We start from the raw sequence: 16609 nt of genomic DNA on the forward strand, positions 1-16609 counted from the left end.
GTAGTAATGTCACCGGTAACCCCAAAAGTGTCAAAAATGTCAGTCAAGTGTCCGATCTGTCCGCTACAATGTCGCAGTCCTGCAAAAAAAAGATCGCAGATCGCCGCCATTACTCGTTAAAAAAAAAAAAAAAAACAACAAAAATGACAAAAATCTTTCCCTTAGTTAGTAAACGCAATAACTTTTGTGCAAACCAATCAAAATACGCTTTTTGCGATTTTTTTTTTTTTTTACCAAACATATGTAGCAGAAAACAAATTGGCCTAAAATGTTAAAAAAAATTTGATTTTATTTTTTTGGGGGAATTTCATATAAAAAAATGTGAAAAATATTTTTATTTTTGCAAAATTGACACTCTTTTGTTTATAGCGCATGATCAAAAAAATCGCACAGGTGATCAAATACCACCAAAAGAAAGCTCTGTTTGTGGGAAAAAAAAGGATGTCAAATTCGTTTAGGTACAGCGTCGCACGACCGCGCAATTGTCCGTTAAACTCACGCAGTGCCGAATCGCAAAATAGGGCCTGGTCAGGAAGGGGGTAAAATCTTCCGGGGCTTAAGTGGTTAAGGAGGCCATAGAGAGATTAAAATTTGGCTGGATCAGCAGGAACCAGCCAAATTTCCATCAGCGTCTTCCTGTCCGCACTAAACAGAAGTCGACTGTTTGACTGACTTCTGTCAAAAGGACATGCTGGAAAACTTGTCGATCAGCGGCTGCAGCCAATCCTGAGTCCTGCTGTCAGAACACAATGTCGCCTGTAAGGGGGATTCCTCCATCCACCTCGCTTGTGTGGATGAAGGAACCGGTCAGTTTTTTTTCATTCAGCCTGCTGGCTCAAGGAAAAAAAAAAAAAAAGAAAACACCTGACTATGGCCAGCTTTACCTTATTCTTTGCTCCAGCAGGATCCCACCACTCTGTTTGACTGATCCCTGAACCTCTTCTTTTTGCCTCTCCATGCGGCAGTCATACTCTGATGTCATCACATACAGCGCAGGGCCAATAGTCTTGCATTGTACATGATGATGGGGAGAGCTCCCCACAAGTTAAGAGATTCCGAGAGCAAGGAAAAAGGTAAGTATTATAGCTTATCCCTCTAACCCCCGACCTAAGGGGGAAGGGGGGACTGCATGGGTAGGTTTTACAAAATTCCCAGAGATGAGCTTTAAAAAGTAAATCCACTCACAATAGACAATGTTTTCCTCTGTTGGGTCTTCTATGCATGTCAGATCCATAGCAGGTGAAACACCTCTCACCAGTGCAACAGAACAGGCTAAGCATAATATTTTAGTCTAAATTTTCCATATATTTTAATGCAAAATATGCAGGGAATTTGTGTGTCTTGTACAATCCACTGGATTCTGCATAAAGAGATCTCAGGTTGATCCCAGTAGCCTTATTTTGCTGTGTGGTTAATCATCATATGGGGGAGAAGATGGGCATGTGTAATATTTTTTCAGGGCACCAAGCCTTGCACTGCAAATCAGCTGCGAAAAAGATGACTGGTTATATAAAAGGTTATTTCAATAAAGCATTACTTTTCCATTAGACCCGAGTTGGTCTTTAACCACTTTACCACCGGAGGATTTTGCTGTCTTATGTCCAGGCCACTTTTTGCGATTCGGCACTGTGCGTCTAACTCACAATTGCGCGGTCGTGCGATGCCGTACCCAAACAAAATTTACGTCCTTTTTTTCACACAAACAGAGCTTTCTATTGGTGGTATTTCATCACCTGTGCGATTTTTACTTTTTGCGCTATAAACAAAAAAAGAGCATAAATTTTGAAAAAATAACAATATTTTTCACTTTTTTTTATATGAAATTCCCCCCCAAAAAAATTTAAAAATCAAAATTTTTTTTAATTTTTGGCCAATTTGTTTTCTGCTACCTATGTTTGGTAAAAAAAATCCCAATAAGCGTATTTTGATTGGTTTGCGCAAAAGTTATTGCGTTTACTAACTAAGGGAAAGATTTCTGTCATTTTTGTTTTTTTTAAACGAGTAATGGCGGCGATCTGCGATTTTATTTTGCGGGACTGCGACATTGCGGCGGACAGATCGCACCCTTGACTGACATTTTTGACACTTTTGGGGGTACCAGTGACATTACTACAGTAATCAGTGCTATAAATATCCGCTGTTACTGTAAAAATTACACTGGCAGGGAAGGGGTTAATTTTATTGGAGAGGAAGGGGTTAATGTATGCCTGGTGCTTACTGACATGTGTGGGGGGAGGTGACTGAGTGACACAGGGACAGATTGCAGGTTCAGCTATGTTGAACCCTGAAATCTGTCACTGTTTGTCACTTAGGAGATCCGCCCACTCTGTTTACACAAGCAGGAGGACCTGCAAACTCGATTCCCCGATGATCGGGGAAAAGCAGCGGCGATCGCCACTGCTCCTCCCCTGGCCCGACTCCCGCTGTAACTGAAAACAGCGGGAGCGAGCCTCCGGCGGTGCGCGAGCGCCGCCCACAAGGGGAGGAGTCCAGCGAAGGTCTACATCGCTTTACGGAATCGAGCCACTTTGCCGCAGTACAGTCCCAGTGACTGGTCGGCAAGTGGCTAAACGTTTGATTAATTATACACTTTTATTTTCTGCACACTGAAGTACAGAAGATTACATATGAAAACAAGAAAAACACTTTATAGCCAAAAGTGTGTGGGCTCCTGACCATGACACCTATATGGGCTTGTTAGCATTTCATTACAAAACCATGGGCACTGATATGGGGAGATGGCCACCTTTGGGGGGTTATAACAGCCTCCACACTACTTGGAAGGCTTTCCATAAGATTTTGGCGTGGGGTATGGGGGGGGGGGGGGGGGGTTATACCCATTTAGCCTAAACCAAATTGGTGGGGAAAAAGCAATAATGTAGCGTGAGAAGCCCTGGATCATACAGTGGGAATCGAAAGTTTGGGCACCCCAGGTAAAAAGTTGTATTATAGTGCATAAAGAAGCCAAGGAAAGATGGAATAATCTCCAAAAGGCATCAAATTACAGATTAGACATTCTTATAATATGTCAACAAAAGTTATATTTTTTTCCATCATTTACACTTTCAAAATAACAGAAAACAAAAAAATGGCGTCTGCAAAATTTTGGGCGCCCTGCAGTGTTAATATCTTGTACTGCCCCCTTTGGCAAGTATCACAGCTTGTAAACGCTTTTTGTAGCCAGCCCAGGAGTTTTTTTCTTAATTCTCGTTTTAGGTATCTTTGCCCATTCTTCCTTACAAAAGTCTTCCAGTTCTTTGAGAATTCTGGGCTGTCTGTCACGCACTGTTTTTTTAAGGTCTATCCATAGATTTTCAATTATGTTGAGGTCAGGAGATTGTGAAGGCCATGGCAAAACCTTCAGTTTATGCCTCTTGATGTAATCCCCCGTGGATTTCGAGGTGTGTTTAGGATCATTATCCATTTGTAGAAGCCATCCTCTCTTTAACTTCAGCTTTTTCACAGATGGCATCAAGTTACCATCCAAAATTTGCTGAAATTTTATTGAATCCATTTTTCCTTCTATTCGTGAGATGTTCCCTGTGCCACTGGCTGCAATACAACCCCAAAGCATGATTCATCCACCCCCATGCTTAACAGTTGGACAGAGGTTCTTTTCATTAAATTCTGTGCCCCTTCTTTTCCAAATGTACCTTTGCTCATTCCGGCCAAAAAGTTCAATTTTAACCTCATCGGTCCACAGAACTTGTTTCCAAAATGCATCAGGCTTGTCTATATGTTCATTTGCAAAGTTCAAACGCTGATTTTTGTGGTGAGGACGTAGAAGAGGTTTTCTTCTGATGACTCTTCCATGAAGACCATATTTGTACAAGTATCTCTTTATAGTGGAATAGTGTACCACAACTCCAGTGTCTGCCAGATCTTTCTGGAGGGATCGTGCAGTCAAACGTGGGTTTTGAATTGTTTTTCTCACAATCCTTGGTCTTCCAGATCTTGCTTTAACTTCCACTGTTCCTGATGACTGCCATTTCTTAATTACATTCCAAACAGAGGATATTGACATCTGAAAACGCTCTGCTATCTTCTTATACTGTAGCCTTCTCCAGCTTTGTGAGCGTCAACTATTTTCTGTTTCAGTCTAAAGAAGGATATACTGAAAACCAACCTCCCAGCAGGTTTTCAGAAGGGGGAAGGAAAATGGGGAAGGGGAAGGGGGGGATTAGTTGGTGGGACTTTACTGGTACGGTATGTAGTTAATAGTCAGAAATATAAAAATCTTTATTATATATCAATATTAAAATCAATTCCAGTACATAAAGGACAAGAAATACAAGCAATACAATGAACAATACATAGCAGAAGGCTATGAGCGAGCCAAAATACAATAGGTGAGCTTTTAACTTATGGCGATCCAGACAGATGGATTTCCAAAAGCACTGGAGGTATATCTACCTCAACCTCAACATGTTTCGTGGCGAACCACTTCATCAGGAGGATTTACTGTACATGGATAATACTCATTCTGATAGATGACAAAAGACATTTGATCAGTAATTCAATTACAAAAAACTGTAGAGTCTGTAGTCAATATATATACATACATGTAAGCACAGTTGTACATATCATTATGGGAGGGTTGCTTTTACCTTGTCGGATAGGCTCAAACGGGTCACCAGTAGGGGCACGCAACCATCAAATCCTCTCGCCGGCGAACACGGGCGACACTGAATTTTAAAGGTAAGACTCAGTTTGTATTGTGGTTAAGAAGGAAGAATGGTTGAGGTAGTGGTGGGGAAACCCGTGATATCAAGCACACCCGCGAGAAGAACAGTGTCTCCAAAAGTGTGGACATGGGGGAAGAAAACCCCCCAAAAGACATAGAAGCCAGAAAAAGAAATAGAGAGGAAAAGAGGGAGAAGAGGCTAGAGGCAAGAGTGGAGACCACCACATAAGGGGGAAAAGAGAGTGTATAGAATAGAGGCCCACTGTGTCATGCGTGGCCTGGGATATGTGATTGCCCAGGTCCCTGGAGGGTGGTTAGGGATTAAAGCATATATGAAAAAATACGTCTTGTATTTTGGCTCGCTCATAGCCTTCTGCTATGTATTGTTCATTGTATTGCTTGTATTTCTTGTCCTTTATGTACTGGAATTGATTTTAATATTGATATATAATAAAGATTTTTATATTTTATTTATATTTCTGACTATTAACTACATACCGTACCAGTAAAGTCCCACCAACTAATCCCCCCCTTCCCCATTTCCCTTCCCCCTTCTGAAAACCTGCTGGGAGGTTGGTTTTCAGTATATCCTTCTTTAGACTTACAATTTAGGGATGTAGGTACTTCCAAACCTTGTACTAATCCTTCCAGGCACCATTATATATTTGTTCATTGGGTGGACAACACACCCTTGCAGTTGGGGCTTTTGCCACTTAAGTACACTAGTTGTCCTGAGGTGACACATTCCCCAACGGAGATTAGCCCCCTCCCTGTAGCTCTTAGCCTGGCAAACTAGTCTTTCAATAGTAATCTACAACATTCTAAGGTGTGGGCCCATAACCTAGTGCCCCCTCCCCCTGTTTACATGGCCGGATTAAGAGCATCATGGGCTTGGTGCTGAGGATTTTGAAGGGCCTTAAGGGCCGTGCCTTGGCATGCACCCAGAGGAGGAAGGGTGCAGCCATGCATGCCTAATTCAACATGGGATGCTGTCTCTGAAGCCCATAAACACATCCATGCATCGGCAACTGTCCCTCCTTGTCCGGCCTTTGTGCTGTGTGGGTAGGTTCTGAGGGAGCTGCCTGGGGAAGCGAGCATAGAAGCCAGACTTCTGTGTTTACAAGTGACAGAAGAGCGGTAACAGTAAATATGGCCAACCCGGGGCCTATATAAAGGTAGGGGCCTGGAGCTGCAGCTCCAATAGCCCCTACGTTAATCTGGCCCTGCCTGTTTACTCCCCATTCTATATAGTATTGGGATTTTTTACTCTAGAATTCCCCCTACCTCACCTATCCCCTTCCATCCCATTTTTCCCCCCACATTTCCCTTCCCGGTCACTCTTTTTTCCTCCCCCTTGTGTTCACTTTTTTTGTCTCCCTCTTCTTTTTCCTTTCCTTTCTCCTTTCAATATCCTTTCTTTGGCGCTTAGTCTTTTGGATCATTGTAGGTGTTCATCACCCCTGCCATTTCTTGATTCTTTCATACTTGACTTTTTCCACAATGGATGTATTGGGGACAGCATGGGCTGGTTTAATGTCTAATATACAAAACACATGCCTGGCGGACCGCCAGACTGACGATGACTTAAAACGCTTTTTTGACAAAATGTATGGTCTCCTAAAAAGGAAGTCACATTTACATTGGCATCTTGAGTACTTCAAACAATATGTCATGGAAGAGGTCTGTCCCATCGGCCTTAGGGTACAGATTTTCCCCACCATTAAAGAACCTATAGCCCACTTTAAACAGAATTGGGAAAAGCGCTTAACTGAGTGCAGTTTGGACTTAATGAATCTTCTTATCGGACAGTACACTGAGGATCTAATTGCCCTAGAAAGGGACATTGATAAAATCAGCGATCAATACAAACACCTGACTGAACTCCCAGACTTTCCAGCCAAGTGGAAAGAGATGCGGGACCGTCTTGAGACACTTAACAAGGAAATTATTTCTAATAAAGAAGGCAAACTCATCAGAGACAAAATGGCGTTCTCTGATGGATTCGCCTATAAGTGGACAGGAACCTCTTTGGGAAGAAAGGGACCTGCACGCCCTAGAACCCAGGACCTACACATAGAACCTTCTGTGAATGACAACAACTCTTCTTTGTTTCCAAGTTCTTCCCAACAGGCTAATTCTGAACCTGGTGCAGTAGCTATGAGGGGGTTCGCTCCGTAAAAGATCTCGCATTGCAGGTAATACTCCACCCATTGAGAACAAGAAAGGTAAGAAGAATTTCAAACCAATCAAACCCCCACGACCCCACAAAACACCCACTTCTCACCCCACTATCCAACCTCACACATCCCTAGCCACTCCCAACACAACTTCAACTACCTTACACGATGTCATCCCTAAAGTACTCAACACCATCAACACAACACCCAACACCACTTTACCGCCAAACCAGAGAGGTTTTTTATGGTTACCCCCACCAGCAGACAAGAGACTTCAGAGCAATCTGGACACCTTTGTCTTCAAAGCTCCCAACCTACTCCCATCACTAACACCAACACCTCCTCCAAATTAAATATCATTAATCTCACTCCCTACACACTATCTACTGATGAGATTTCAATCCTACAGCTTGGTTTAGGTTTTTGCCCATCTGACACAATTGATGTCACTGACACAATAAAAGATCTATACCTTTTTGCAAGGAATTTAACCTTTAAATTTATGTTTGATAAAAGTCAAAGAGACTTGGCACTTGAAAAAGAGCTGGTGGAACGCACCAAGCACTTTTCTACTGCCGAATATAGAGCCTTAAAGGACCTGATGCTCCTATATGAAGAGGGGTCCACAGGGGATCTATCACAGCAAGAAGGCGCGGATCTATCGACACCACCACATGGTGGCTCGGAGACCCAAGCCTTGCTTAGCTCTCGACCAGCAATGGCCTTTAAACCTCGCTCTACCAATTTTCCTGATCTGATGACCTGTCCGATTATTTGGTCCTTCCTGCAAAATACAGTTAGGGACCTCAAAAAACAAATTTGGCATGAAACCCCTTCTAACCTAACCCCATCTCAAAAATCAGCTCTTAAAAGACTTCGCACCAACAAAAATGTAATAATCAAACCGTCCGACAAGGGGGGTAACACAGTTGTTATGACCTATGAACAATATCAGAGGATGTGTTACAATGTTCTGTGCAATGACGCCTGGTACCGTGCAATACCTGCCTCTACCGTACAACAATACATATGTGAATTCCATCGTTTAATTGCTGAAGCATGGTGGCAAGGCGTGATTGACAAAGACACACACGACTTCCTACACACCAAATTTCCTCGCGTCCCTACATTTTATACCCTACCCAAGACCCACAAAAACCTCTCCTCCCCCCCAGGTAGACCAATCGTTTCTGGGATCGGATCTCTTACCGACAATGCCAGTCGATTTGTTGATGCACACCTTGCTCCCCATGTCCACGCCCTACCCTCATACATTAAAGACACTACCGACCTACTGATACACATCGAGGACGTCCGTCTCCCCCCCGGTGCCCTGCTCGTGGCCATAGATGTGGAAGCCTTGTATTCCAGCATCCCCCAAGAGCTGGGCATCGGGGTGGTAAGGACCTTCTTGATGGAGCAGGATTGCTCTTCATGGTCATTAAATGTATTCATTCTAAGACTCCTACAATTTATCCTTACCAGGAATTATTTTACCTTTCTGAATGACATTTATTTGTAGGTTCAGGGCGTGGCCATGGGGACCACGTGTGCACCATCTTATGCCAACTTATACCTGGGGGGGTGGGAGAGGATGATTTTTTCTAGTGGTAATTGCACACCATATTTACAGTATGTGCCCTTTTGGCACAGATTTATAGATGATTTGTTCCTTGCCTGGACTGGCACTGAGCAACTCCTAAGTGAATTCCTGGACAAACTCAACATCAATGAGTGGAACTTGAAATTCACTTATACATACAGTGAATCCCAGATTTCTTTTCTGGACTTAATGATTAAGAAATCTCCAGAGGGTCGCCTATACACTGATCTCTATCGCAAGCCATCAGCTGGCAACACTCTCCTCCATGCCACGAGTTCACATCCTACATCCTTAGTTAGAAGCATTCCATATGCTCAATTTTTACGCCTGAGACGTAACTGTTCCTGTGAGGAAGATTTCCTTGGACAGGCAGACGACCTACGTAAACGCCTTTTGGAGAGAGGTTATATCCATACAACACTCAAAAAGGCATTTAATAAAGCCAAAGCAAGGGATCGCCGTTCTCTGTTACACCCCACCCCTAAACCTCCGGTACAAAACACTGTAAAACTGATCACAAACTTTTCTGCTCATCACCATACAGTACGAACCATCGTCTCCCGCCATTGGCATTCTTTAACCGAACATCATATTTTAAAAAAATACGTCAGAGAAGACCCAGAGTTGGTATTTCGCAGGGCTACCTCCCTACGTGACAGTCTGATACATAGCCATTATGAGATTGATGAACGCCATCACAGGGGAATTAGAGGGACTTATCCATGTGGAGGGTGCCCCAGATGCCCCTGGATTTTGGCAGGATCGACTTATTGTCTCCCTGATGGGAATTTATTCTCACCACGGACACATACCACTTGTGAAACCAAAGGAGTTATCTACTTGATGACTTGCGAATGCAAGGCCTATTACGTGGTTAAAACCAGACGTGAATTAAGACAAAGAATAGGGGAACACCTCTATTGCTCTAACACTGGCCAACTTACGGCGGTAGCCAGACACATCGGCCTACATCACAAATATAAAACTGATGTGGTGAAGTTTTTCGCCCTAGATGTGGTTCCCCCCAACCCCAGGGGTGGGAACTGGGATAGAGATCTTTTGCGGCGCGAAACTCTCTGGATTGAGAAATTAGATGCTGTCATCCCTCCAGGCATCAATGAAACAAACAGTTATAAGCCTTTCCTTTGACCCATACTTGAATGGGACGAAATGTGCCTTCATTTTCATACTCATAAGTTTTATTTCATTTTATTTTATTTTAATCCCCATTTATTCACACACCCTTTTGATTTCTTCTCTCACTAAACCCCACGAGAACTACACTATTTCTTACACACCCCTTCCCTTCTCTTATTTTATTTTATTATCTTTCATCTTTTCCTTTCCCATTTCATTTCATTTTATTCCTTATTCGTCCTCTTTTTTCCTCCCTCCTTTCCCCCCCCTTTTTCCGGTCCCCCCTCCCTTCCTTCAGTCCCCATTTTCCCTTCTCCTATACACTTATTCTAGAATATTTCCCATGAGTAGATTCTATCTGTATAATTACAGGCTAGTGCCTGTAATTACAAATACTGCGGATTAAGGTTGGAAATTGAATATATGGTGATTATATATGTTTATAAATACATGCTAACACTGTTTTTTATTTCTCATTTTTGACCTTGGGCTTTTCATGTAGTGTAAATGTCATATTGTGGTTTTATAATGTTGCTTTTTTCCTTAGAGTTTGGGCTCACATCGGTCACCCTTCGGTTAATGCGACCCGTCTTGACCGGCGGATATGTGACCTCCTTGTTTGTGGCAACGTCTGATGCCGTTGGCCACGATTGGAGTGCCTGATCTGTGCACTCCAACCACGCTCACGCGATCTCTCGCACTTGCGTGGCTCGGAGGTCTGGGCGGCGTGCGGCCGTACGCACTGCATGTGACGTCACGGCGTACCCCGCTCGGCTGACACTTAAACAGCGTTCGCTGCCGTCTATGGCGACGAACGCTGTTTGTTCCTGATCCCCCCGTCCGGGCTCTCCGTTTCAGCATCAGTGGCCGGTAAGTACCATCTGTCCCTCCACCTGTACTTGGTGCGGACCATTCGGCATTTGAAAATCTGACTACCGTCTATCTTCTATTTATCTTTTAGCCTGCGATTACACTGACTTTTATAGTCGGTGGAGCAGATTACAGCAACTCCCCTTTTCTTTGACTAGGAGCTCCGCAACAAATTGCCCCTGGTTCCAACCACCTTCTGGCCCTGGTTTATCCAACCTGTTATATAGCCCCGCGGGGTATATACTGGATCAGCCTATTATATTTTTTACCTCCATGAACAACCTATAAACATCCCTTTGGTAAGACGTATTTTTTCATATATGCTTTAATCCCTAACCACCCTCCAGGGACCTGGGCAATCACATATCCCAGGCCACGCATGACACAGTGGGCCTCTATTCTATACACTCTCTTTTCCCCCTTATGTGGTGGTCTCCACTCTTGCCTCTAGCCCCTTCTCCCTCTTTTCCTCTCTATTTCTTTTTCTGGCTTCTATGTCTTTTGGGGGGCTTTCTTCCCCCATGTCCACACTTTTGGAGACACTGTTCTTCTCGCGGGTGTGCTTGATATCACGGCTTTCCCCACCACTACCTCAACCATTCTTCTTTCTTAACCACAATACAAACTGAGTCTTACCTTTAAAATTCAGTGTCGCCCATGTTTGCCGGCGAGAGGATTTGATGGTTGCGTGCCCCTACTGGTGACCCTTTTGAGCCTATCCGACAAGGTAAAAGCAACCCTCCCATAATGATATGTACAACTGTGCTTACATGTATGTATATATATTGACTACAGACTCTACAGTTTTTTGTAATTGAATTACTGATCAAATGTCTTTTGTCATCTATCAGAATGAGTATTATCCATGTACAGTAAATCCTCCTGATGAAGTGGTTCGCCACGAAACATGTTGAGGTAGATATACCTCCAGTGCTTTTGGAAATCCATCTGTCTGGATTGCCATAAGTTAAAAGCTCACCTATCGTATTTTGGCTCGCTCATAGCCTTCTGCTATGTATTGTTCATTGTATTGCTTGTATTTCTTGTCCTTTATGTACTGGAATTGATTTTAATATTGATATATAATAAAGATTTTTATATTTTATTTATATTTCTGACTATTAACTACATACCATACCAGTAAAGTCCCACCAACTAATCCCCCCCTTCCCCTTCCCCATTTCCCTTCCCCCTTCTGAAAACCTGCTGGGAGGTTGGTTTTCAGTATATCCTTCTTTAGACTTACAATTTAGGGATGTAGGTACTTCCAAACCTTGTACTAATCCTTCCAGGCACCATTATATATTTTCTGTTTCAGTTTTCTAGACAACTGCTTAGAAGATCCCATGGTGCTGATTGTTGGGGCAAGATCAGATGAGTCTGGGCATTTAAAACCGTTGAGATTGACATCACCTGGTCTTCCCAGACGATGATTGAGAACAATCCATGACACTGGCAGGTCTCAGCCTTGCAAAGGGGGCAGTGCATGCTATAAAGGGGGCAGTGCATGCTATAAATTCTGCAGGGTGCCCAAACTTTTGCAGACGCCATTTTTTTGTTTTCTATAATTTTGAAAGTGTCAATGATGGAAATAAAATCTAACTTTTGTCGACATATTATAAGAATGTCTAATCTGTAATTTGATGCCTTTTGGAGATTTTTCCATCTTTCCTTGGCTTCTTTATGCACATTAATACAAATTTTTACCTGGGGTGCCCAAACTTTCGATCTCCACTGTAACTGGTGTTCTAATATATCCCAGAGGTGTTCAGGAAGATTGGGGGTCAGGGCTTCATACAAGCCATTCAAATTCCTCTACACCAAACTCACCAAACCATGTCTTTATGGACCTGGCTCTGTATACAGGTATGCTGGATCAGAAGGACTTTCCACAATGGTTACCACAAGGTTTGAAGTGGACAGTTATACTTTAAGGGTACATCATTCAAAGACATTTTAGATAACTAAAGGCAATGCTTTTATTTCGTTTTGGATAGAGGAGAGAAGGATTAGAATATTTGTCAGTTTTTATTTCTGCCTGTGTCCCCAATAGGAAGATTCACCGCCTCCATTTGTCCTATTTGCCATTATTGAAAATGAAAGTGAAAGAAAATCCCACATTTTGGGTTGTCCCCAGAAAAGTAAGAGGGGAAATCTTCCAATGGGGACACTAATTCTGATAACCTGGGGGTTCCAAAGAGATTCCCTTAATTTGCAGTGATTTCCTCTTACTTCCTATTTGGCTGTGGGACAGAAGGTGAAGGGAAATCTCCCCAATGGGACAAAGATGGCAAAAAACAAACCTTTCAAGGGTTATAATTCTCCTTTACTCTATCCAATATGGAAAAAAAGTTTTGCATATAGTTCTACTTTAAGCAGTTTAAACTTCTGAACTCAGTTATTTCTTCACATACTTTTGGCTATATTGTGAACGTGGCATTTGGTAAGGTAGCCATTGCTGGTCTGTTGGAGTCAGATAACATCCGTAATAATAAACACTGCAAAATAGATGTCTGCCTGTCGTCAAGGACTTTAATATAATAAGAATCTTTCCCTCAAATGAGAATGCTGGGGGGTTCCACTTGACCTCATTTGCAGTTTTTAGCAATTGTTTTCCAGATAGGTTGCGCAGACAAGGACTTACCTGCAGATGCTGGACTTGCGAGACATTGTGGTACTGGGAGAGGATGGAGGGGTCTGATAAGACCAGTTATAGTCTGAGCCCTTCAAATCATGGATCACCTGTTTAAAGAACAGAGATCATAGAGAATGTCAGGCCTAAGGAGAAACAATATCTGTAGGCAGCAGGTGGGTTAATGCAAGATTCCCGAATAATCAAAACCAGAACCTAGAACTCATGTCTGATGACACTTCTGTGGAATGTTTTCACCTCTCATAACTCTCAAGGGATTTGTAGTTCTTTCAGCCAGTCTTCAGATTACTTCTCAGCCTTACAACCATGACTTCACTTTTTACTCTTCTCCTATATTTGGATAGTGAAAGAACAATAGCACATTTTTTTTTTTCTAAAGCCCGTAGCATGTGAAACACACTCAAAAGACTCCACCCAGTGCATAAAAAAATGCACACACGCAAACGTGAGAACACAAAAAGGGCACAGGGTGTGCGAAAACGAATGGTCTTCCCTTCCGAAGAGGTAGGACCCTAACCTCGATCCCCCGAGGCGCAAGACTCCTGACAGGGATTTAAGGTACTTATGGTCAGTCGGCCGAAACCAAACTGACCCCGTTCTTCAGGGGGACTGCCGAAACAGCCCACCCCAAGTACTAAGTGGGGCTCCCCCGAAGGGAGACCCCATGAGAGAGGGCGAACTAAGCCAAAAGGCCATATCCACCCCCTCCCAAGACTCAAGGCAGGGCCCGAGGACCCACACCCTACAAGTCGTGCAAAAAAACTACAAAGAAAAAGAGACAAACAAACAAAGAAGTGGGGGAAGGGGAAGGGGAAGGGGAAGGGGAAGGGGAAGTGGGGAAAGTGCTTTGGTGCCATGTGAGGAACCAAGGCAGGCCTTCCAGCCGGAATAAAATATTCCTCTGGTGCAAGCCAAAAGGCCTGTCCCAAGAGGCAGGTGTGAAAAAGGTGTGCATAGTGCAGTGACCAAGGTGCCGAAAAAACTCAAGGCGAGCTGCCCCTCACCAGTGAGAAATGAAGGCACCCCTGGGCTGCCACCCCAGGGGCACTTACACTGAGGGCTTTTTCAATCTCAGCCCCCGGCCAGACCGAGTGTAGCCTATCCCCACCAGCAGACATTAGAACCTGGACAGCTTAGAGAGAGCTTACCTACCACTGGGGACAGGCCCACAAGCAAGCCAGATCAAAACCCAGGAGAGAAAGCTCTCCCCTCGCCATCCTGTTCCTCAGCCCATTACATCCAGGAGCAGTTCCACCGGCCCCCCTCAGACCGGCTTTCCTTTCAAACTGGTTAGGACAGTTCAACCCATTCGAATCAGAAGGCGGCGGGCCCCACATGCTTTCCCAGATGACCTACACCCCATACCTCAATACTTAGAGCGCTCCGGGTTTCGGTCATACTGGTACTAGCTGAGGCCCATACCAACTGATAAGAACAGATTTTTATTTTTTTTTTCCACTCAGACTGAATCACGAAAAACTCAGCATATACTCTGCATCACCAACCCTGAGCCGTGTTCCGTGCATCATCGTGGCTTTAAATGTACAAAAAACTCATAAAAACATAGGGCCTCAGCCCTTCACAGAAAAAGAGTTAACCTACCCCCTCCCGCCACTCCTTAAAATGCCACGCCTCATTTGCCTCCTCCACCCCCATCCTCTTTCTTTCAAGCAACAACACATAGAATAGCCTGGATATCACCCAGTTTGCACATTCTTCTTCTGACAACACCATCTTTTCCTTCCATAACGCACGTCTCGTCTCCCACACCACCTCCTTAAACACTGTGGAAAACAAAAACATTTTCCTTTGCTCCAACTTTCCTCCACCCACCAAACCAAACATGCCAGCTTTACATGTAATTTCTTTTACACCCACCACCCTTCTGATAAATCCATCCAACAACCTCCACACCTTCTTCACAAACTCGCACTCCCAAAACACATGCCTCACTGTTTCAATTCCTCCACATGTATCTCTAGGGCACCTCTCAGATCTCACCAGGTCTCTTGTTTTGAGAAATGAAAGGGTTAATAAACAATTCTGAAAAGCTAGCCACGCCACCTCCTTTTGCCTATTCGTGTTTCCTTTCAAAGCCAAATTCCTCCAACATACTTCCGTATCCTTCGAATTTAGACCACAGATGTTATTTGGCACCTCCTCCCTCCTTAGCCATTTCCACAACGATTCTTTCTTCACCGCTTCTTCCCCCAATTCTTTCAAACCTTTGTCTTCAAAAAACTTTCTCATACCCCAGTAATACACAGGGGAGACCAGGGACACCGGTTTCCTTAGGTCTTTAGTGCATCACCCCCACTTCAACATAGGCCATCCAACTAGGTATCTCATTAAGGAGGCAACTTTCCCTCCTCCCAAAAAGGCCTTATAGTGCGTTAACCACCACTGAACTTGTATGAATAGCTTTATATTTGGGAAGTTATAACCCCCCATTTGTACACTTTTCAGGACCGCTCCCCTGGCCACTCTCTCCATTTTTGAGCCCCAGAAAAACACGAACAGGCTCCTTGTAATTCTTTGCACCCATTGCTTATTGGGCGGAAAAACCACAGAAAAATAAAGTAATAACGGGAGAATCACAGCTTTTACCACCAAAGTTTTCCCAGTAAAGGTTAGCCTTCTCGTTCTCCAAAGCTGTAATTTCTTTTCCATTTTCTCTACCCCCTTTACTGTATTCACTTGGTTGCTTAAAGTCCTTTCAAAATGAATGCCCAACACCTCCATCCCTTGCACATTCTTCAGATTGCTCTCTGACACATCCATAGAGCCACTAAGTACGCATATGCTACTCTTCCCCCAATTCACTCTTAGGCCAGATGTTGCTCCGAAGATTTTTAACTGAAGTTCCGCTCTTGCGATGTCTCTCGCTGAACTACATAGAAATGTGACATCGTCCATGTAGCAGAGCCCCTTCAGATGAATGTTATCACAACCAGGTACAAATATGCCTTTGAAACCCTTGTCCTCCATCAAATGTCTCAAAAGGGGTTCCATCACACAGATAAAGGCAATGGGAGATAGGGGACAACCCTGCCTCACCCCTGATCTAACTTCCACCTCCTCTGACAATCTTCCATTGATCAAAACTTGACTAGTAATCTCTTGATAAAGGCATTCTATCGTCCCAACAAAGTCCTCCGGCATCCCCATTTTCCTTAGCACCATAAAGAGGAATTTATGCGACACTCGATCATAAGCCTTTTCAAGGTCAATGCCTGCTACCGCCATCGGCATATTCCTACTTTGTGCATAAAACACTAGATCTCTCAGGAGAATGAGGTTGTCTGAAATTCTCCTTCCAGGGACCGCACATACTTGCCACTCACCAATGATCTTGTTTAAAACACCTCCCATCCTTTCTGCCAACAATTTTGCGAGAATTTTATAATCGCAGTTGAGTAGCGTTATCGGCCGCCAATTCCTTACATCTCTAGGATCTCCTTTCTTATACAGTAGTGTGATTACGC

The 16609-nt window shown here is 43.6% G+C and overlaps 1 protein-coding gene across 1 annotated transcript in view; it reads right to left on the reverse strand.

The window, feature by feature from the left end:
• Positions 1 to 16370, reverse strand: part of LOC309556571 (protein MTSS 1-like) — a gene marked incomplete at its 5' end in the record, with an annotated part of 53375 nt that extends 37005 nt beyond the window's left edge. Inside the window, 3 exons of the mRNA XM_082259015.1 lie at positions 9409 to 9430; positions 13116 to 13213; positions 15813 to 16370. Of these exons, the coding sequence (XP_082115141.1) occupies positions 9409 to 9430; positions 13116 to 13213; positions 15813 to 16370 (678 nt within the window). The remainder of the gene's footprint in view (positions 1 to 9408; positions 9431 to 13115; positions 13214 to 15812) is intronic.
• Positions 16371 to 16609: the final 239 nt, after the last annotated feature.

This window comes from Pelophylax lessonae (genome assembly GCF_965119305.1).
Source record: "Pelophylax lessonae genome assembly, chromosome: 5".
In the NCBI taxonomy this organism is placed as follows: domain Eukaryota; kingdom Metazoa; phylum Chordata; class Amphibia; order Anura; family Ranidae; genus Pelophylax; species Pelophylax lessonae.